Source organism: Tupaia chinensis, unplaced genomic scaffold (genome assembly GCF_000334495.1).
Source record: "Tupaia chinensis unplaced genomic scaffold, TupChi_1.0 Scaffold000570_1, whole genome shotgun sequence".
In the NCBI taxonomy this organism is placed as follows: domain Eukaryota; kingdom Metazoa; phylum Chordata; class Mammalia; order Scandentia; family Tupaiidae; genus Tupaia; species Tupaia belangeri.
The window spans coordinates 95,635-119,804 of NW_006160084.1; the positions used below are offsets into that span (position 1 = coordinate 95,635).

Sequence of the window (24,170 nt, forward strand, 5' to 3'; positions counted from 1 at the left end):
AGGAGGAGGAGAGGGGAGGAGAGGAGAGGAGGGGAGGCGCGAGCGGGGCTCCAGAGGAGCAGCCCTCGCCTACCGTACTGTGTGGAGTAGACGCCCGTTCTCCCACCCGCCAAACCAGAGCTCACACCTCTGACAGCGCAGACTCAAAACCACTTCATACATTCGTTCCTTCATCGTTTACTTCCTCGTTCCTTCACTCATTCATGTACCCCTTCATTCCACCCACTCTTCCATCTGATTCTCTCATGCCACGATTCAGCTCATTCATCCCATACATTTTCCAGTCATTTGCTTTATCCATCTATTCACTCTCTTATAAGCCTATCTACACAGCCACCCACGCAGGGCATCTCTTATCTGTTTGCCCAGGGCACGGCTTTGTAACGCACACGGTGGTGCTCAATAAACATCTGGGATAAAATGTCTCCAGATCCACGTAATCTGAAGAAGTTACAGAAAGACTGTCAAAGTTTGGATTTGAAATCTGACAGTCACTAGCTTCGTGATCCAGAGCAAGCTGCAAAACTTTCTTAGGCCTTAATTGCCTTACATGTAAAAATAGGAATGATAATACTGCTCACCACAGAGGCATCTTGTGAACTCAAAGAAACTAGTCTGTCAAGGGACCAGCAGTTGGCATAATGGCTATGTCGCTGGACTCCCATGTAGTCGATGGTAGTTTGAGTCCCAGACCCTGTGGCTTAAACTCAAGCCCCGCACATGTGGTACATGCCCAAGATCCTGAGAGGAGAATGGAGGAGAAGGGATTGCAGCGTGGCCATCCCCCTGAGGGGTGATTTCTCGCTTTCTGTCTCTATGTCTTTCTCTTTCTGGCGAGCATACATGCCCTATAGCAAAAAAGTAAAAGAATGGAAATAAAAAAGGAACAGGAAAAACACCCCATGCTAACACTAGTAAAAAGAAATCTAGAATACCTATATTTCAAACAGACTTCAGAACAACAAAAATCAAGGATAAATAAGAGCATTATATAATGATAAAAGGGTCAACACTCCAAGAAGACATACTCATTCATAATAGGTATAACCAAAGAGTGTCAAATATGTAAAAAAACAAAAACCAAACCAAACCAAAACAAACAAACAAACAAAATCTGTAACTGCAAGGAAAAGCAGATGAATCTCTTATTATGGTTGGAAACTTTATACCACTATATAAGAAATAGGCAGGTCCAGGGGCCAGAAAACTTGTAAGAACATAGTTAAACTCAATAGCACCATAAATCTGTGGATATAATACACATCTACAGACTGTTTCAGCGAACACATCTTTTCATGCTTATGTGGAATAGCGACCAAAATAATCCATATTCTGGGCCCCCTAGGACAAACTTAAAAGAATAGAAATCATACAATGTATGCTCTCAGACCCAAACTAAACTAGAAATCAGAAACAGAAAAATAACTAAAAACGACCCCCCAAACCCAAATACTTAGAGTTTAAACAACACTGCTAAGTAGCACATAAATTAGAAAAGCAATCTCAAGAGGAATTTAAGATTTTTTTTTTGAGAGAATTTTACCACAGGGCTTGTGCACTTGCCAGAGAGACAGAGAGGGACAGGGAGACAGAAAGTGAGACACTACCCCCCAGGGGAGATGGCCACACTGCAATCCCTTCTCCTCCATTCTTTCCTTGGGATTTTGGGCATGCATGCACACGCACCTGGGATGAGTTTCAAGCATCCAGGTCTAGGACTCAAACCGTGGTCAGCCATGAAGGAGTCCAGCAACATAACCATTATACCACCTATTGGCCCCAGAAATTTAAGAATATTTTGAACCAAATGAAAATTAAAATACAACTTCTTAAAATTGTTGAGATGCAGTGAAAGAAGTGCTTAGAGGTAAACTTACATCATAAAGTGCATTTATTAGAAAAAAAGAAAGATTTAGGAGTTGGCAGGTCTTGCAGTGGTTAAGGGTGTGGACTCTCACGTGGCTAACCACGGTTTGAGTCCCGGATTTGGCAGCTTGCTTTCTAACTTTCTCTCTCTCTCTCTCTCTGTTCCTCTCTGGTCAAATTAAAATAAGTAAATGAATAAATAAAGGAAAATAAAATAATTTTTAAAAATTAAAAAAAAGAAAAGAAGGAAGATTTAAAACCAGTCATCTGAGATTTTGCTTTAGGAAACTAGAAAAAGACCACCAAATCAAATCCAAAGTAAAAAGAATATACACATTTTATGATATAAATTTGCCTCTAAGTGCTGTTTTTGTTGCATGTGTGTCCAAAATCCCAGGAGAAGAATGGAGGAGAGGGAACTATGAAGTGACCATCCCCCTGGGGGGGGGTGAATTCTTACTTTACCTCTCACTGTCTCTCTCTGAGCACACATGCATTATGGCAAAATCCTAAAACAAACAAACAAACAAAACAAACAAACAAAAAACACAAAAAAGAAACCTAATGGAAACAATTTTATTCATAAAAGTCAAAAAGTGAAAATATGCCAAATGTTCTCTAACTGGTAATGGCTGAAGAAAATACACTGGAATTCTATTGATCAATAAAAGGGTGAATACTGATACATAGTACAGCATGGCTGAGCCTCAGAAACCTTATGGTATGGTGACAGAAGCCAGACATAAAATACCTCATATTTCACATGAAATGTGCACAAAAGTCAACTCTATAGACAGAAAGTACATCAGCAGTCTGTGGCTGGGGTGGGATGGGTTAACGGTAAATGGCCAGAGAGATTTTATTGGGGTAATGGAAATGTTCTGAAACAGGATTATGTTGATAATTGCACAACTCAGTACTAAAAAATAAATCACCGAACAGTACACATAAAATAGAGTGATATTATGAAATGTAAATGACACTTCCGTAAACCTCTCAAAAAACTCCGTGGAGAATTTTTCAAAGTTCAGAGACCTTTGGGGCCGGCAAGTGGCGTGGTGGTTAAAGGTGCTGGACTCCCACATGGCCGACCACTGTTCAAGTCTCGGACCTGGTGGCTTGCTTTCTCACTTCCTTTCTCTCTCTCTCTCTGATCAAACTGGAAAATAATAATGATGATAATAATAAAATAAAGTTAAATAAAATAATTCTTAAAAAAAAAAGTTCAGAGGACTTTAAAAGGTTCAGAGGTTTTCATTTTCCTCATTTTTCTTTTCTTTTTTTGAGAGGTTTTTGCTATAGGGCACATGCGCTCCTCAGAAAGACAGAGAGACAGAAAATGAGAAATCACCCCCCAGGGCGGATGGCCATACGGCAATCTCTTCTCCATTCTCCTCTCAGGATCTTGGGCACGCATGCATACGTGCCCGGCGTGAGTTTAAGCCACAGGGTCTGAGACTCGAACCGCGGTCGGCTACTTGGGAGTCCAGCGACATAGCCCTTACGCTAACTGCTGGTCCCCAAAAAGTTTACTTCTATTCATGATAGACAGTGTGTGTGAGAGAGGAAAGAAAGAGTGCAAGAAGCACCCTTGATAGGTTCTCATCATGCCATAACCCCCCTTCGCCAGCCCTCCAGCCTGGCAGGACGCTGGGCAAGTATGCATGCACCTGACTGTTTTCAAGCTGACCAGGGCATCTGAACCCTTCATGGGCTATGAGTTCTTTAGTATTGCCCTTCAGTAAGCACCAACCGCACCAGCAGGGTGGGCTGTTTGTTTCATTTATTTCTTTTCTTTTTTTTTTTTTTCAGAGGTTTTTGCTATAGGGCGCATGCGCTCGCCAGACAGAGACAGAGACAGAAAGCGAGAAATCACCCCCCAGTGGGGATGGCCATGCCGCAATCCCTTCTCCTCCATTTTCCTCTAGGGATCTTGGGCACGCACGCACACGCGCCTGGCGTTGAGTTTTTAGCCACCGGGTCGCAATGCGAACCATGGTTGACTACGTGGGAGTCCAGCGACATGGCCATTATGCTAACTGCTGGTCCCTGTTTGTTTCATTTTTAATATGAAGGAAGAGGATTATGAAAGACTGACAGAGACTTTACAACGACAAAATTAGAGAATCTGCCTTTAAATGCTATAATGTGTGCACAGATATTGAGGATGGATATACCACAGTATTTTTAATGCCAAGGAAGATGCCTGTCCAGATTCAGACATGGGACAATGCTCCTGTTTCCTTAACCAACTAGGCATTCGTGGAGGAATGAAACCACGGCTTCGCCTTGAGCATTGTTTTCCATCAACCAGCTGTGTAACCTTCTCCAAGTCACTTCATTTCTCTAGGTTTGTTTCCTTATCTGTCAAAATAAATGTGGGTTGTACAAGATGGCTGTTATCATCCTGTTCAGCTGCAGAGTTATTTTCCTTGGCAGTCAGCACCCTCAACAATTTGCCCCAGACTCCTTTCCAATCCTTGCTTATTGCTTCGGTTCCTGTATCCTTCACATCAGATAAGGTGACCTGGTTCCACCCCACTTATCTGAGCTTTTTCCCCCCAGAGCCTTTGCTCAGGCCCCAGACTGGCTTATCAGGAATGAGCTTTTTCTAACTGTTCCAAGCCCCAAACATTTCTCTATCTCTGGATCTGACATTACTTTGTATACTCTTTATTATTTTTTACCACTGTTCCATTTATCAATTGCTGCATTATAAACCTTCCTAAAGCCTACTAATTTAGAATAATAACCATTTTATTACGTTAAAATTTTGTGAATTAGGAATTAGGACAGAAGAGTGGAGATGGCTCTTCTCTCATCTGATGTAACTGGGATCTCTGCAGGGGCAGCTCAGATGACTGGAGATGCCCGGGATGGGGCCATAAGCCTGGAGCCTTGCTTCTAACTGCCAGCTTGATTCCTCTGTTCTCCATGTGGCATCCAAAATGTCTTCTTTACTCTTGTCAATGGCACCATGGCAGGGATTGCTGAGACATAGGGGGTGGCCACTTAGCTTCTCCCAGTGGCCAGGTTGAGCTTCCCCATAGCATGGTGGCTGTAGAGTAGATGGATTTCTTAGACTATGTCTGGCTTTTTTTGGAGCACTCATTCTAGGAGTCCAGCGCAGAAACAAGGTCTCTTATGACCCAACATTTGGAAGCCATCTAGTGTCACTTCTGTATTCTTTTGGCTACACAGGGCTAACACAAATTCATTATGAGAGGTACTATGTAAGGGTGTGATTATTGGGAGTAGTGACTCCTTGTGGGAGGGGACCTTTGGAAACTGGTTGTCACAACTGTTAATCCTTTTGTGCTTTCTTTTCTTTTTTTTTCTGAGATGTTTTTGCCATAGGGTAAGTACGCTAGCCAGAAAGAGAGACAGAAAGTGAGAAATCACCCCCCAAGGGGTATGGCCACACTGCAATCCTGTCTCTTCCATTCCGGGCACACACACACACATGCCCGATGTGAGTTCAAGCCACTGGGTCTGGGACTTGAACTGCGGTCGACTACATGGGAGTCTGGCGACATAGCCATTATGCCATCTGCTGGTCCCTATGCTTTATTTTCGTAACTAAAGCTTAACTTATTTAAATTTTTAATTTTTGTTTTATTTATGATAGTACACATGCATGCAAGAGAGAGAGAGAGAAAAGCACTTTTTTTAAAAAAGAGATTTTTGCTATAGAGTGTGTGTACACACTGGAGAGAGAGATAGAAAGCAAGAAATCACTCCCTGTGGAGGGGAGGGTCCCACTGCAATCCCTTCTCCTCCATTCTCCTCTCAGAATTTTGGGCATGCTTGCTCATGCATCCATTGTGAGTTTCAAATTGCCAGGTCCCAGACTTAAATTGTGGTCCACTATATGGGAGTTCAGCACCTCGAACACTATGCCACCTGCTGGCCCCAAGAGAAGCACTCTTAACAAGGTCTGGTCACATTGTGATCCTCTTTCCCCAGCCCTCCACTTTGTCTGGCTCTTGAGCATGCATGCAGGTGCCTCCCCATGTTTCTGGTCAGCCAGGCTTGGGATGTGAATCTGTGAGTGGCTTCCAGCACTGTGGTTCATTATGCAACTGACTGCAACACAGAGGCTGGGACATGTCTAAATTGTGTTAAGTTAGGAATAATCTATTTTATCTTTTTCTTTTTAAACTTGCTACAAGATACGTGCACTTGCCAGAGAGAGAGAGAGCCAGAGAGAGGGAAAGTGAGAAAGCACCCCCAAGGGTGGCCACGCTGCAATCCCTTCTTCTGTTGTAATTTTGGGGATGCATGCACACACACCATATGTGTTTTTCAAGTCGCTGGATCCTAGCACTTGAACTGCACAGTTGCGCCGTATGGGATCTAGTTGCCTTAACTACCGTGCCACTGGCCAACCCAGGAATGATTTCTTTAGTCTCTTATCATCTCCATTCTCTCCTCCTCTCTCCCAGAGCATTGAAATAGAAACATGTTTTACAGACAATGGGATGAAGGCAGGATAAACTCAGGGGCCCCAATCCTGGCAGTGTCACTCACTATGTGACTTGGGGCAATCATTCACCTTCTCTAAACCCAAGTTTCCTCATCTACACAATGGTGGTGATAACAGCACTTTTCTCATAGAACTGATATGGTGATGAAATAATGATATTGCTGGCTAGTATATAATAAGCAGCCAATAAATACTAGCTATTGTTGATTTAATTTTTTTTTTTTTGGGGAGGTTTTAGCTATAATGCACATGCGTTTGCCAGACAGAGAGAGACAGAGAGACAGAAAGCGACAAATCCCCCCCCTGGGGGGATAGTCATGCCACAATCCCTTCTCCTCCATTCTCCTCCCGGGATCTTGGGCACACACGCACACGAGCCCAGCGTGAGTTTTAAGGCACCGGGTCTGGGATGCGAACTGCGGTCGACTATGTGGGAGTCCAGTGACATAGCCATTACGCTAACTGCTGGTCCCTTAATATTTTTTTTTTTTGAGAGATTTTTGCTATAGGGCGTGTGCACTTGCCAGAAATACAGAGAGAGACAGATTTATCATGATTTGAGGGTATCTAAAATGTCATTCAGGGGAAAACAAAAGAACTCAAGCATTACTTCCTGAAGTGAAAAAAAATTCCACAAACTATGGTGATGGAGGCAACTGGCTTTATAATGTCCATTCAGGCATTGTCTTGTTGACTGGAGACTTCTAAAACCATGAAGATATAGTTTAAATTTTCTTATTTCTTCATGCCTTATCTAAAAAGAAACTATACCTAGGGAACTAGCAGTTAGCGTAATGGCTATGTCGCTGGACTCCCACGTAGTCGACCGCGGTTCGTGTCCCAGACCCAGTGGCTTAAAACTCACGCCGGGCACGTGTGCGTGCGTGCCCAAGATCCCAAGAGGAGAATGGAGGAGAAGGGATTGCGGCGTGACCATCCCCCCTGGGGGGTGATTTCTCGCTTTCTGTCTCTATGTCTCTCTCTGTCTGTCTGGCGAGCGCACGCGCCCTACAGTGAAAATCTCTCCAAAAAAAAAAGAAAAAGAAAATATACCTAGATGGCTATGAATTATTAAAAAAATTATAATCAAAAGGCTGTTAAAAACTGAAATGACCATGAAAAACAAGTGTAAATAAACAAAATACATATGGCAAAAAATAAATAAATAAATAAAATCAAGGAACTGATGTAAAACAAAGAAAATGTCAATGCAGGAAAAGAAGTATAGGTAAATGGAAGAATGAATACCACTTGCAGGAAATATGTAAAAACCAGAGTGGAGAATGAGACAGAAAGCAAAAGCAGATTGGAAGAGAATCTAAAGCTATGTTTTGATTATGTATAATTGACAATAACATAATTACGACCTGCATTTTATCCACTCAGGCATCTTGTTGAAACGATTTGTGACTGGGACCAGCAGCTGGCATAATGGCTATGTCACTAGACTCCCATGTAGTTGACTGCAATTTGAGTCCCAGACTCGGTGGCTTAAATTCATGCTGGGCACGTATGCGTGCATGCCCAAGATCCCTGCCCAAGATCCAGAGAGGAGAATGGAGGAGGAGGGATTGCAGCATGGCCATCCCCCCTGGGGGGTGATTTCTTGCTTTCTGTCTCTCTGTCTCTGCTTTTCTGGCAAGCACACATGCCCTGTAGCAAAAACCTCTCAAAAAAAATTTTTTTTGGTGACTATTTAGGAAAAATGTGAACTCTTCTGGGAAAACAATATAAAATAAGCTAGTTACACATTTTAAGTTTACAGAGAAGTGCTGCAATGAGTTTACAATATATATAATCAACAGAAATAGTTTTAAGCACCTATTTTTCTCCTAGGTGGAGGTCATCATTTTGTTACTATTTTTCCTAAAATTGGTTTTTGTTACAGAGTGTTTGAGCTCACCATAGAGACAGAGAGAGATAAAGACAGAAAGCAAGAAATCGCCCCCCCTCAGAGGGGGACAGTCACACTGCAATCCTTTCTCCTTCATTCTCCTCTCAGGATTTTGGGCACACACACACACACACACACACACACACACGTGCTTGGTGCAAGTTTTAGGCCACTGGGCCTGGAATTTAAACCATTGGTCTATTATATGGGAGTCCAGCGACCTAACCATTATGCCATCTGCTGGTCCCAAAGGGAAAGTTTTCTGCAATAAGAGGTTTTTTACTTGGTTGGCTTTGGTTTTGTTTGTTTTTGGTTTTGTTTTTTAAAAATGTTTGCCAGAGGGTGTGTGTACTTGCTGGAAAGAGAGACAGAAAGAGACAGAAAATGAGATAGCACCCCACCACTACCACCACCATGGAGAATAGTCACTCTGCAATCCCTCCTCCTCCATTTCTCTCTCCTTCCAAGATTTTGGGCATGCACACACACAGTCCTAGCATGTTTCTTTTTTTGGAGAGTTTTTGTTTTGTTTTGTTTTGTTTTTTTGCTATAAGGCGCATGTGCTCGCCAGACAGAGAGACAGAAAGCGAGAAATCATCCCCCAGGGGGGATGGCCACGCCGTAATCCCTTCTCCTCCATTCTCCTCTCGGGATCTTGGGCACGCACGCACACGCGCCCGGCGTGAGTTTAAGCCACCGGGTCCGGAATGCAAACTGCGGTCGACTACATGGGAGTCCAGCGACATAGCCATTACGCTAACTGCTGGTCCCCCAGTCCTGGCATATTTAAGTCATCAAGTCTGGGACTAGAACGTGCAATTGGCCACATGGGATCCAGCTGCCTTTATCACTATGCCACAGGCTGGCCCGCAGTAAGTTTTCATAACTTATACTTTAATTCCATTTTCCATGAACTTTAAAAAATTCAATAATTTTTATTGCCAGGAAATATGTGTGCTCATGAACATGTGACCTGCATGTTTTTGAATCCGTCTGGCTAAGACGTGAACTGTGGTTGGCCATTTGGAATCCAGCTCCCTTAACCACTGTGGTTTGGGGCCAGTATTAAGTTCATTAAAAACTAAGCACTCATGGCTTTAAAACTCCTCAGTGAATGGGCTAGCAGGTGGTGTGTTTAAGGCATGGATCTCACATGGCCGACTCCATGGTTCAAGGTCCCAGAACTGGCAGCTTGAAAATCATGTCAGGGACTAGTAGTTAGTGTAATGACTGTGTCGCTGGACTCCCACGTATTTGACCACGGTTCGTGTCCCGGACCCGGTGGCTTAAAACTCACACCGGGCGCATGTGCGTGTGTGCCCAAGATCCCGAGAGGAGAATGGAGGAGGAGGGATTGCGGCATGGTCATCCCCCCTGGGAGGTGATTTCTCGCTTTCTGTCTCTCTGTCTCTCTCTGTCTGTCTGGTGAGCACACGTGCCCTATAGCAAAAACCTCTCCAAAAAAAAAAAAATCATGTCAGGCATGTGTGCATGGTTGCCCAAACTCTAAGAGAAGAATGGAGAATGGCCACCCAACCTAGGGGAGGATTTGTCACTTTCCCTCTCTCTGTGACTCTCTAACATACTGTAATATTTTTGTCGTATAACAAAAATCTTAAAAAGCAAAACAAACAAAACTCCTTAGTGAGGAAATACCAAGGAATGATACTGTAAGACACTCAAGGAGGCACTAGAGTTAATTTTGGGAGTTTCAGTATTGAGAGGAAGGTCACAATTTCAGCCTATTTATAAAGACAGACCTATAACACAGATAGCTTAGGTTGGTACTCCTGGAAACTTCTGGAAACAAAAGAAAAGTTGAATGCAGGTGGGTTTTGGGAGGATGCTCTTGGAAATACACTTATAAGAGGAAGTTGGGACTGGATAATATAATTGTACCAAAGCCCCTGCCAACACCACAAGCTCTGGAGCTAGGATTTTGTTTGTTTGTTTATCTATCCTTCTTCCCTATTTAACATCTTCAGAGTTGACTCATATTGAGTCAAGGAGCCAGGCCTTTGTATCCGTATTAGCTCTCTGGAGGAGGTAACATGGACAAGGCAGTTTTCTACAGTCAGACAGTACCTTGTGCTAAACAGCTGTGAGCCTGCAGCAGCCTGTCTCCTCAGCATCCAGAGTCCTTTGATTGTTGTCCAGGCATTTACAGATACTTTTTATTGAGATACTACATACTGTAAAGTGTACAAATCTTTCATGGCCCTATAAATTTTTACATGTGTATACACCCATGCAATATTGAAATACATGTTGCAGGCCTGCCTCATGGTCTGCTGGTTACGGGAACTAGATCCCACATGGCTATTTGCAGTTCAAACTCCAGACCAGGTGGCTAAGAGCATATGCATGAGTGTCCCATATCCACACAGGATGGGCAAGTGAAGAAGAAGGGGGTGCAGCATTGCGATGCCCCCCTGGAAGATGCTTTCTCCCTCTCCCTTTCCCTTCTCTCTTTAGCAGATGCAGCCTCTGGCAATTAAAAAAAAGAGAAAAATATGTTGCTAAGGCCTCAGGGAACTTGCAGAACAATGTCATTGAAAAACATACTGGTTGTCAGCTGTAGCCATTCTGAATTTTCTTTGGAGCCTGTATAGAACTGAAATTGGACCAAATCTCATATATCTGTTACTGTTCTATGTTAACAGTGACTGTGCTCCTTAACGAGCTTAGTTCTAACAATTGTAATTTGAATGGGCTGAAGGACTGGAGCTAGGAACAAGAGTAGCTGTGCTTAAATATAAAGTAGTTCAACTTCTGCAGTTGGTCAGCCTATTAATAAAGACTCCATTTTAATTTACATGAATAAATAAATAAATAAATAAATAAATAAAGTGGTTCAAAATACATTGGGATGGGGGCCAGCAGGTGGCATGGTGACTGAGGTGCTGGACACCCACATGTGGACTGGGGTTTAAGTCTCAGACATGGTAGCTTTCCTACTTTCCCACTGTCTGTCTCTGTCTCTATATCTCTCTCTGGTGACTAAACATGCCCAATAGCAAATTAAAATAATAATAACAAATAAAATTAATTAAAAATATACATTGGGGATGGCTCCAGTCTCAGACTCATAGTCTGCCTAGTCCATAGCCTAGGACTACCTCTTAACCCTCTTTTGTAGACGTCTGTAAATGTGTCAGTTATCCCTAAATTCATCTGAGTCCTCTTAGAAGCGTTCTACAGCTTGGAATTGCACAACTCAGAGTATCTAATCTTATTGTATTTACTACTGTTATGTAAGAGGATATACATTTTCTTCAAACTTCAAAATATACTATCTAGTTTTTATTATAACTTCAGTATTTTTATTCTAGTTTTGCAATCTGTTTATAATCCTAATATTAGTTTCCTTATTTTCTCTCTCAAAATGGATCATTGCGTTGTTCAGTTTCATTTTCCTAATTATAATAATAATAAATAACAAGTGTGCAATTGTTAAAAAAGTGTACAATTGTTGATAAACATATGAGAAGTCATCAAAAAGAAATAAATGGGACCAACAAATGGTCTAATGGCTATGTTGCTGGACTTTCATGTAGCCAACCTTGGTACAAGTCCTGGACCTGGTGGCTTAAAACTCACACTGGGCACATGTGCATGTTTGCCCAAAATCCTGTGAGAATGGAGAAGAAAGGATTGCAGTGTGGCCATCCCCCAGGGGAAGTGATTTCTCTCTTTCCATTTCTCTGTTTCTGTCTCTTTGGTGAGCATACACACCCTATAGCAAAATCTCTACAAAAAAATTAAGTTCACAGAAAAGGTGTATTAGGAAAAATCTATGCATGGATTTCAATTTTTTTGCACCAAAATAAACTTGTACTTTCATTTCATTTTCCCACAAACTTTTTGAAGTACTCTTGTATTTTTCACAAGAAAATGTAGTCAAACAGAAATATTATAATGTTAGGAACCAGCAGACAGTATGATGGTTATGTCACTGGGCTCCCAATGTAGTTCACCCTGTTTCAAATCCCAGACCTGGTAGCTTAAAACTTATGCTGGGCATGTGTGCGTGTTCCTAAAATCCCTAGAGGAGAATGGAGGAGAAGAGACTGCAGTGTGGCCATCCTCCCTGGGGTGTGATTTCTCACTTTCTGTCTCGTTTCTCTCTGTCTCTCTGGTAAGTGCATGCGCCCTACAGCAAAAATCTCTTTAAAAAATAAAGAAATATTGTAATGCTATATTTTTAAAATGAAGTTTCTTTTTTATAACTTTGTTTATTTATTTTAATTTGACCAGAGAGGGACAGAATGAGAAAGAGAGAGAGAGAGAGAGAGAGAAAGCAAGCCGCCAGGTCTGGGACTCAAACCACAATCGGCCATGTGAGAGTCCAGCACCCGTAATCACCATGTCACCTTCCAGCTCCTGTAATGCTATGTAAAGTGAAAAAAGTAAAATATTGTATCCAATACCATTTTTGTATAAAAATAATCGTGTAGGTTTTTTGCCATGATAGTGCATGTATGCACACATGAGAGAGAGGGCAGCACCCGCACAGGATCTCCTTATGTCACAATCCCCATGCCCAGACCCCCAGCTGCTCAGGACCCTGGGCATGTATACAAGTACCTGCTATGTTTTCGGGTCAACCCAGGCTTCCAAGCTTGTGGTGGCTACAGGCTTCCAGCCTTGCAGGGCATTTGCCGCTGCAGTGCCACTGGAGCTGGGCCTCTTTCCTTACTTTTATGAACGGAGTAAGAGTCTGAAAAGAGCTACAGCAAAATAATAACAGTGATTAGGTGTAGTCTCCCAATTCTGTGTAAGATTTCATCACTTCTCAAAAAGAGCTCAGAAAATGAACTCGAATCATAAACAGCTTATCCAGTATCCAGGAAGCTGTCTTCTAACCTAGGTTAAAACTCTGGTCTTTGAGATAACAGTCTTAATCACCTATATGCATGCCACCTTCTGGAAACAAAGAGTATTTCACCATCGAAAGACTTCTAACAGTAGAACTGTGTACTAAAACAAATTGGAATTGTTTATAGAAATTATTTTTCAATTCAACATTTAGTTTTTTTCAGTTTTTTATTTATTTTTAAAATTTTTTTTATGATAGAGAGTATGTGCAGGACAGAGAGAGACTCCCCACCCTGAGAGCTTCTTTCCTCAGTTCTGCAGCCATGTGAGGATCTTGAGCATGAGTGCACACACTTGGAGTGCTTTCAAGCTGACCCAGGAATCAGAACCCGCAGCTAGCTATCTGGCTTCCAGCACTACAGTTCAGTTTATCACTGACTGTGCCACCAGGCCAGGCCTAACATTTAATTTTGAAACTTAGGGATCACAATCAGGCTTGTTAGACCAGAAGAGGGACTAATTTAATGTAATCGATGAGTTATATAACTGTCTTTAATAAGTTGGTCAAGGAAAAAAAAAAAACTACTATTAAAATGTGAAATGTTGGGAACCAGCAGTTAGTGTAATGGCTATGTTGCTGGAAGCTTGTGGTGGCTACAGGCTTCCAGCCTTGCAGGGCATTTGCCGCTGCAGTGCCACTGGAGCTGGGCCTCTTTCCTTACTTTTATGAACGGAGTAAGAGTCTGAAAAGAGCTACAGCAAAATAATAACAGTGATTAGGTGTAGTCTCCCAATTCTGTGTAAGATTTCATCACTTCTCAAAAAGAGCTCAGAAAATGAACTCGAATCATAAACAGCTTATCCAGTATCCAGGAAGCTGTCTTCTAACCTAGGTTAAAACTCTGGTCTTTGAGATAACAGTCTTAATCACCTATATGCATGCCACCTTCTGGAAACAAAGAGTATTTCACCATCGAAAGACTTCTAACAGTAGAACTGTGTACTAAAACAAATTGGAATTGTTTATAGAAATTATTTTTCAATTCAACATTTAGTTTTTTTCAGTTTTTTATTTATTTTTAAAATTTTTTTTATGATAGAGAGTATGTGCAGGACAGAGAGAGACTCCCCACCCTGAGAGCTTCTTTCCTCAGTTCTGCAGCCATGTGAGGATCTTGAGCATGAGTGCACACACTTGGAGTGCTTTCAAGCTGACCCAGGAATCAGAACCCGCAGCTAGCTATCTGGCTTCCAGCACTACAGTTCAGTTTATCACTGACTGTGCCACCAGGCCAGGCCTAACATTTAATTTTGAAACTTAGGGATCACAATCAGGCTTGTTAGACCAGAAGAGGGACTAATTTAATGTAATCGATGAGTTATATAACTGTCTTTAATAAGTTGGTCAAGGAAAAAAAAAAAACTACTATTAAAATGTGAAATGTTGGGAACCAGCAGTTAGTGTAATGGCTATGTTGCTGGACTCCCACGTAGTCGACCGCGGTTTGCGTCCTGGACCGGGTGGCTTAAAACTCTCGCCAGGCGCATGTGTGTGCGTGCCCAAGATTCCGAGAGGAGAATGGAGGAGAAGGGATTGCAGTGCGACCATCCCCCCTGGGGGGTGATTTCTCACTTTCTGTCTCTCTGTCTCTCTCTGTCTGTCTGTCTGGCGAGCGCACACGCCCTATAACGAAAACCTCTTACCCCCCCCAAAAAAAAGTGAAATGTTTACGTCGCTGAACTCCCACATAGTTGGCTGTGTTTCGAGTTCCAGACCCACTGGCTTAAAACCCACGCTGGGTGTATGTCTGTATGTGCCCAAGATCTTGAGAGGAGAATGGAGGAAACGACATTGCAGCATGGCCATCTCTCCTGGGAGATGATTTCTTGCTTTCTGTCTCTCTGCCTCTCCAGCAAGTACATATGTCCTATAGTAAAAATCTCTCTTAAAAAAAGCCAAAAAACAAAAAACAAAAAACTGAAAGGTTGAGGCCAGCAAGTGGCATGGTAGTTAAGGTGGTGGACTCCCACATTGTCAACTGTAATTTAAGTCCCGGACCTGATGGCTTGAAAATCATGCTGGGCATGTGTGTGTGCATATATGCCCAAAATCCCTAAGGGGAATGGGGATTGCCATCCCTCCTGGGGGTGATTTCTCTTTCTGTCTCTCTATTGAGCATACATGCCCTATGGCAAAAACAAAAATCAAAACAAAACAAAAAATGGAAAGTTCATCCAAAGGTAAGCCTTAAGAGAATGGCAAAAAAACAAAACAAAAACAAACAAACAAAACATTAGAACCTTTGAAAGACTCAAAAAATGATGAAAAAGTGTATGCCTGTTTTCTCCCTCCAATACACAGTTAACATGAATTGTTGGAAGGACATCTTTATTCTCAAGATGTTATAACTAGAAATAGGAACTCCACTGGATCTATGAATCAGTGTGGAGATGTCTCTAAAGCAAACCAAAGTTGAATAAAGAATAGCATGTTGAGGCCAGCTCTGTGGCCTGATGGTTATGGCAGCTGCACTCCATGTGGCAGATTGTGTGGTTCGGTCCAGGACCAGGCGGCTTGAGAAACAAGTTGGGCCTGTGTGTGCCTACATGTCCAAAATCTTGAAAGGAGAAACAGAGGAGAAGGGATTGTGGCATATCTATTTCTCATGGGGGGTGCTTTCTCTTTTCTACCTCTTTCTGGCAAGTGTATATGTCTTCTAGCCAAAAAAAAAAAAAAAAAAGTTGCATAATTGTACTTATAGTGTGATGATGCACCCACACAAAGTAGGTCTAAACACAAACTAACAGAGTACATAGAATTGTATGTAGAAATGTAAAAAGGCCTGGGCTAGCTTCTTGATGTGATGCTTAAGGCAACCAGGTCCTACAGGGCTGACGAGGCGGCTCAAGGTCCAGACCAGTGGCTTGAGAAACATGCGCATCCAAAATCCCTAAAGGAGGGAGAGATGGGGGGACCAGTTAGCATAATGGCTATGTCGCTGGACTCCAACATAGTCAACCGCAGTTCGCATCCCGGACCCGGTGGCTTAAAACTCAAGCCGGGTGCGTGTGCGTGCGTGCCCAAGATCCCGAGAGGAGAATGGAGGAGAAGGGATTGCGGCATGGCCATCCCCGCCCCCCGGGGGGGGGGGATTTCTCGCTTTCTGTCTCTCTGTCTATCTGGTGAGCGCACATGCAGTATAGCAAAAACCTCTCCAAAAAAAAAAAAAAAAGAGGGAGAGATAGAGAATGGAATGTGTGTGAACATTTCCCATGAAGAGGATGCTTTTTCATACTCCTTCCTCTCTCTGGTAACTTTCTGACAAAAAAAAAAAAAAGTAACATAAAAAGGCCTACAAGGATAGCTAGGACTACCTCTGGTGAAGCAGAAGAAAAAAAAGATGGATGACAATGAAAGGAAACTTTATGTTCTTTAAAGGAGGATGAATTTACAACTTCTATAATTTACCACTAATTAGAAACACACACACACACAAAATCTGTTACTTGTGAAAACACAGAAGCAAACAAATCTCCTCCATAGCAAATCTCTATTACATAGTTGCAACTATTAGTATTGTGTGATACAACAGATGGGATATATATTTCTTATAAATAACAGTAGCACTGAACCATATAGTCTGTTTTTCTATGTTGCAATTTTGTGTGTGTCTGTTGTCAAACATATAATGAAGTACCCAGGAAATTCATAGCTCTAGTTTGTAAATAGTTTCAATTAGTTTCCTCGTGGCTAGCACAGCTATAGCTTTAGTTAATTCTCTAGCATTAATAATTTAAAAATGTCATGATCTACAGAAATGAGGCCCCATTGAAGACACGAAGATACTTTCTAGACAAGCTAATTTGGAAGAATTTAGACAAAGGCCTATCTCAAGGGACATTTTAAAGGGCCTTTCTAATTCTAGGTGTTGACAACAGCGAGTGTCCATTATTTGTAAGGCTCAGGAAAGGCTTGGCTTCAGCATGTGAAAAAAAACTGGGGGTAGGTGGTAATACTGGAGTTAATTTTGTAGAAGTTTAGAACCTAGGTCCAAGAACTGGACTCATTTGGGTTTCAATTCCCACTGTATAATATTACTTATGATCTATGTGACCTTATGGTAAGCCAAGAGGATTTATTATGTCTACTTCGCAATGCTGTCGGAAAGGGAAATGAGAACATTAAGGTTTTTTTTTTTTTTTTTTTTCCCTTTTCACTGATTGCACATAGTAGTATGCAATTAATGTTAGTTCCTGTTACTTTTTTTGAGTCCTAATTAAGTTTCAAGATTGTTTCCTTAGAATTATTAAAAAAATCAGAGGTGAATGGCATTTAAAGTTATCTGTGTATCTCTTCCATCCTAGAGATGACTTTTACCTCTTTTTCACTGATATTAAAAAAATGAAAGAAATACCACAATTAGACTATTTCAGTTACTGGGGGAAAAGCAGGATGAAAAGCAAGAGGGAAGGAAAGGAGTCTGTCCCCATGGAGTCTAGTGGGAGAGGCATTGGGAGAGTACACATAAGAGAAATAAAGAAAAAGAAAGACGGTCGGCAGGTGGTGTAATGGTTAAGGGCACTGGATTCCCACATGACTGATCACGGTTCAAGTCCCAGACCTGGAGGTTTGGTTTCACACTTTCTCTCTCTCTGGAAATATTAAAGTAATAATAATAATAAATAAAGTTAAATTAAATAATTCTTTAAAAAAGAAAAAAAGACAGAAAGGATGGTCTTTGACAAGGGGGAGAAAAAAACAGAAAAAGGAAAGGAGAAAATACAGAGGGACCACAATTTGTCAATGGAGACACTGACAGTTTAAGAGCCCAACATTCTGGGTTCTGATCATTGTAAAATACATAATAGTAAGACATATTGCTTATCTTGTTTGAGCCATTTTCTTTGAAGTTTGTAGTGCAGATTCGATGAGATTAGTGGGATGAACGCTCTATGAATGGGAAAACTATGCTAATATAGGATTAGGAGGGGGGTGAGAAAACTGCAAAAAGAGAGAGAGAGAGAAATGCAAAGAGAAAAGTGGGAAAGAGACGGTGGTGGGGGGCGGGTAGAGAACAGTGGTCGACGAGGCAGATGGGAACAGCGGAAAACCACAGTAACGATGCTGCTGCGGCCTCCGCGGTGTGGGCCGCACCACACCGAGCGCTGACAACTTGCCAGGTACGTTATTAGAGCGCTACATGCATGATGTCACGTTATCCTCACAGCGTACCTCTGCAGGGCTGGATTCCAGTGTTAGTCTCACTTTATAGATAAGCCATCTGAAGAATAAAGAGGTTTGTAACTTTCGTCACGTTTTACAGCTGGAAACTGGCTGAGGCGGGATTCAAACGCACGTCTTGTCCACTTGCAAGTCCTATGTGTTAAAACGATCACTAAAAACCTCGAAAGAGGATTGGCAGATCTAAGACACACTCTTACCCGAGTCTTCTAAGGCTTCCTCTCGTTCCAACGCCTGCGCCCAAGTCCACGCCCTTTCTCTTGGCGGTCGTTTTAAAAGTTCCATCTCTTCCTTAGCAGCGCCTCATCTCCATGGAGCTCGACGTGGGGCGGGACTTCCTGCCTCACGCGCCAGCACTTCCGCCCCGAGCCGGAAGCACGTCCCAGCGCGTGGGGACAGCTTGGAGAGCTTGAGCGGCCGGAGCTTGTGTCCGCGAGAGTCGCCGGCTCCCACAGCTGCGTCCTGCGCGGCGATGTTGACCCCTGCGTTCGACCTCAGCCAGGACCCCGACTTCCTGACCGTCGCCATCCGCGTGCCCTACGCCCGGGTCTCCGAGTTCGACGTGTACTTTGAGGGGTTCGACTTCAAGTTCTACGCCAAGCCCTACTTTCTCAGGCGAGCTCGCGTGTCTGCCCTAGGAAGAGCGCGCAGGGGGGATTCGTCTACTATTGTAGATACCTGCGTATGGAAGGAACCATACGGTCTTTTTTATTTTTTGTTTTTGAACGAGGGTGAAAGAGCGAGGGAGCCGTTCTCGACTTAACGGACGCCTTGCCCCGAGATGCTGCCACAGCCTGTGCCCATCTTAAACCTGCTTAAATCCTCACAGGGAGGAGACTTCGGAGCCACTTTCCCATATGATGCTTGGACCGTGGGTCACTATTGCAGTTTTTGTCCTTTCGCTCTCGTATTTGTCCCTTCCTCATTCGTTCTTTGCTCCTGCGTTCTCCCCCTTAGCTTCTCCACTGCCCGGGACTGGCGTGCCCTGGCATCAGGATGACACCCAGCCGATTGCTTCTTTAGACTTTTCCTAGTCCATGCTCTCCGTTTCTTGACGTTTTTGCCTTCTTTGGGCCCCGTGACACCAAATTAATATGACTTCTTTCTCTCTGCTGTTACCTCGCTGGATTTGTCCCTAGTTGTGGTGGTTTCCCCCAAGCGCTCTGTTAGGGGCTATCCGCCCCTGCCTGTGACAGTTTCCTTCTTGCCGAACCATAAGGAGATCAGTGGCAGCCAACACTGACCGCCTTCACTGGTGGGCAAGCAGAGCCCATTAAGTGCTCTCTGCAGTTATCCTAGATATTTTTGACAGAGTTGGAGATAGGCACTACTCTTGGCCCCGTTCTGCAGGAGACACTGCCCGATTATTTCTAAAACATCACCAATCCCTTATTCTCCCGTCATGGGCTAGGTAAAACCCATTCTTATCATCTCTCTCCATTGTAGCTCCATCCTACCTTTTCTGCCAAAGTACTTTTGTAATACCAACCTTCTCTTCCATTCAGATTGGATCCTTCACTGTGCCTGAACCACGTCTGCTCACATTTTCATTAAACTCTAACTTAACCTACCTACTTGAATATAGTGCACTTTTCTGTTTATTTATTCTTTCTTTAATTATTGGGCTTTAATGTTGAGATGATAGGGCCGAATGAGACATACTCCAGCCCTCATATCGTGTCTAGTGGGGAGAAGAAAAACAGTGAACTAGAACTGTAACTACAAATAGTGGTAAATGTTATGAAGAGAAAGAAGTGCACACGTAGAGAATTAAAAGGGGCCCATATTTATATAAAGTGGTCAGAGATAGGCTTTATGAGGAAGGGATATTTAAACCAAGATGAGAAGAGTAGGAAGAAGGTAGTGATGGGAATATTTCTGTTGGAATTTTTATTCCAGGCTGGTGTTTTATGTAGATTGTCTCATTTTTTAATTTTTAAAAATTTTTATTATTTTCTTATTACTTTTTTTTTTTTTTCTTATTACTTTTTAATGTGCTATGGGGCACTTGCACTTGATGTAGATTGTCTCATTTGATTTTAGGGTAACCGTACAAAGTAGTCTTTTATTATTGTTTTCATAATTTTTCAAAGTTTATTCCATGAGTAAGAGATGGAGAGACAGAGACATAAACCTCTGACACTGACAGGGTGTTTTTTTTTTTTTGAATTATTTATTTAGTTTATTCCATTTGTTAATATTATTTTTTAAAAAATTTGACCAGAGAGAGAGAGAGAAAGGGAAAGTGAGAAGGCAAGCGGCCAGGTTCGAGACTCAAACCACGGTTGCCCATGTGGGAATCTAGCACCCTTAACCACCATGCCACCTGCCGGCCCCTGACGGTATTGACACTGCAGTCTACTCCTACCTCTGTGAACCTGGATCATGGGCACTTGGGCGTACTCAGGGAGACTGAACTGGCAACCTTCCCATATGGGCTTGCCTTGCAGAGCATCACGTTTTGCCTCTGCACTTCTGTCTGGGCCCCAGGGCTTTATTTACCTATTGCTGTGAACTGAATATTTGTATTTCCCAACAAAATTGTATTTTGAATATCCAGTTGCCAATACGATGCTATTTGGAGGTGATGCCTTAGGGATTAGTTTTAAATGAGATCAAGACATGGAGCCCCCATGATGGGATTAGTGCTCTTATAAGGAGGAGAATAGGATCTCCTCTTTACCGAGTGAGAATACAGCAAGAGGATAGCTGTCTGCAAACCGGGAAAAGGACCCTCACCTGAGGCTGAATCTGCCAACACCTTGATCTTGAACTCCCCAGCCTCCAGAACTAGGAGAGAAATGTTTAAGCCGCCCAGTCTGTTATACCAGCTCACACGGACTAAGACTCCTGTGTTACAAATAAGAGATCACAGACTGAGAGAAATTCTTAAGTGTAGTCTTTGGTGTCTTGTAGAATATTTTCCTTCTTACTATAAAGTAAAACTATAAAATAAATTATAAAATAAATTCGATTTATTATAAAATAAATTCAGTAAGATAAATTTAAAAGTAAAAAGGACTTTGCTTAAGTCTGAGTTGGTGAAGACATAGTAAGGAATGTGCAGTAATTGGAAGCATAGTCTTCAAACCTATCTATCCATTCCTTGGGTAGCAGAAGCGTGGGAGTTGGTCACTCATCACACTCACAGTTCTGTAACTTTGGGTAACTTACTCAATTTCAGTTTTGTAATCTGTAGAATGGGACTAATACTAGTGTTCTTAGAAAGCCAGTGTGAGGACTGAGATGATGATGTGCAAAATGCTTATTACCATGCCTAGTAATATGTTCAATAAATAGTAGATACGGTTATTTATTGAGGTCCCACTGTGCCAGTTATCCATTGCTGGATAACCATTCACACTTAATGATGTAAAACAACAATCATTTTATTATGTGCCCTCGTTTTTATGGGTAATGAGTTTGGTAAGGGCTTGTCTGGCTGTTCTGGGTTGAAGTCTTCAATGCTGTTGTGATCAGATAGTGGCTAGACCTAGAATATAGGACAGTAAGGGCTGAAGCAGCTGGAGGCTGCCATGACATCTTTTTTTATTTAGTCTCAGGGCCCCCCTACTTGATCTAGTCTAGTTGAGATTGTCTCATTTTTTAATTTTTAAAAATTTTTATTATTTTCTTATTACTTTTTTTTTTTTTCTTATTACTTTTTAATGTGCTATGGGGCACTTGCACTTGATGTAGATTGTCTCATTTGATTTTAGGGTAACCGTACAAAGTAGTCTTTTATTATTGTTTTCATAATTTTTCAAAGTTTATTCCATGAGTAAGAGATGGAGAGACAGAGACATAAACCTCTGACACTGACAGGGTGTTTTTTTTTTTTTGAATTATTTATTTAGTTTATTCCATTTGTTAATATTATTTTTTAAAAAATTTGACCAGAGAGAGAGAGAGAAAGGGAAAGTGAGAAGGCAAGCGGCCAGGTTCGAGACTCAAACCACGGTTGCCCATGTGGGAATCTAGCACCCTTAACCACCATGCCACCTGCCGGCCCCTGACGGTATTGACACTGCAGTCTACTCCTACCTCTGTGAACCTGGATCATGGGCACTTGGGCATACTCAGGGAGACTGAACTGGCAACCTTCCCATATGGGCTTGCCTTGCAGAGCATCACGTTTTGCCTCTGCACTTCTGTCTGGGCCCCAGGGCTTTATTTACCTATTGCTGTGAACTGAATATTTGTATTTCCCAACAAAATTGTATTTTGAATATCCAGTTGCCAATACGATGCTATTTGGAGGTGATGCCTTAGGGATTAGTTTTAAATGAGATCAAGACATGGAGCCCCCATGATGGGATTAGTGCTCTTATAAGGAGAAAAGGATCTCCTCTTTACCGAGTGAGAATACAGCAAGAGGATAGCTGTCTGCAAACCGGGAAAAGGACCCTCACCTGAGGCTGAATCTGCCAACACCTTGATCTTGAACTCCCCAGCCTCCAGAACTAGGAGAGAAATGTTTAAGCCGCCCAGTCTGTTATACCAGCTCACACGGACTAAGACTCCTGTGTTACAAGAGAATAGGATCTCCTCTTTACCGAGTGAGAATACAGCAAGAGGATAGCTGTCTGCAAACCGGGAAAAGGACCCTCACCTGAGGCTGAATCTGCCAACACCTTGATCTTGAACTCCCCAGCCTCCAGAACTAGGAGAGAAATGTTTAAGCCGCCCAGTCTGTTATACCAGCTCACACGGACTAAGACTCCTGTGTTACAAATAAGAGATCACAGACTGAGAGAAATTCTTAAGTGTAGTCTTTGGTGTCTTGTAGAATATTTTCCTTCTTACTATAAAGTAAAACTATAAAATAAATTATAAAATAAATTCGATTTATTATAAAATAAATTCAGTAAGATAAATTTAAAAGTAAAAAGGACTTTGCTTAAGTCTGAGTTGGTGAAGACATAGTAAGGAATGTGCAGTAATTGGAAGCATAGTCTTCAAACCTATCTATCCATTCCTTGGGTAGCAGAAGCGTGGGAGTTGGTCACTCATCACACTCACAGTTCTGTAACTTTGGGTAACTTACTCAATTTCAGTTTTGTAATCTGTAGAATGGGACTAATACTAGTGTTCTTAGAAAGCCAGTGTGAGGACTGAGATGATGATGTGCAAAATGCTTATTACCATGCCTAGTAATATGTTCAATAAATAGTAGATACGGTTATTTATTGAGGTCCCACTGTGCCAGTTATCCATTGCTGGATAACCATTCACACTTAATGATGTAAAACAACAATCATTTTATTATGTGCCCTCGTTTTTATGGGTAATGAGTTTGGTAAGGGCTTGTCTGGCTGTTCTGGGTTGAAGTCTTCAATGCTGTTGTGATCAGATAGTGGCTAGACCTAGAATATAGGACAGTAAGGGCTGAAGCAGCTGGAGGCTGCCATGACATCTTTTTTTATTTAGTCTCAGGGCCCCCCTACTTGATCTAGTCTAGTTGGTGGAGTTGAACTAACATAGAGGCTGAAGTTTTCAAGAGCAAGTGTTCTGGCAAGCAGTGCAGCATTTGTATCACCTTGTATGGCCTAAGGTCAGAAAGCACCTAATGTCACTTGTATTGGTCAAAACAGTTCTCGAAACTTTTTTTAAAAATTTTCTAGAGGGCATGTGTACTTGCCAGAGAGAGACTGAGAGAAGAGGAAAAGAAAGAAAGCATCCCCCAATGGGATGTGGTCACATTACAGTGTTTTCTCCATTTCTCTATCCTGTTGAGAATTTGGGCGCACATACATGTACCTGGAATGTTTTTCAAGCCATCCATAGGGACCAAGATTTGAACTGCATGGTCAGCTATGTGGAGTCTGGTTCCCTTAACCACCAGGCCACATGGAACCTGCTGA

At 42.2% G+C, this 24,170-nt stretch overlaps 2 protein-coding genes across 4 annotated transcripts in view; one reads left to right on the top strand and one right to left on the bottom strand.

The window, feature by feature from the left end:
• Nucleotides 1-18,591, bottom strand: part of GXYLT2 (glucoside xylosyltransferase 2) — a gene marked incomplete at its 3' end in the record, with an annotated part of 111,529 nt that extends 92,938 nt beyond the window's left edge. Inside the window, 1 exon segment of the mRNA XM_027775541.1 lies at nucleotides 18,507-18,591.
• Nucleotides 18,592-18,682: 91 nt separating this feature from the next.
• Nucleotides 18,683-24,170, top strand: part of SHQ1 (SHQ1, H/ACA ribonucleoprotein assembly factor) — a 127,343-nt gene continuing 121,855 nt past the window's right edge. Inside the window, exon 1 of one of the 3 annotated variants that reach the window (XM_006158047.3) lies at nucleotides 18,683-18,921. In XM_006158047.3, the coding sequence (XP_006158109.1) occupies nucleotides 18,779-18,921 (143 nt within the window). In that variant the 5' untranslated portion in view covers nucleotides 18,683-18,778. The other 2 variants (XM_027775540.1, XM_006158048.3) reach the window with 2 other exon arrangements.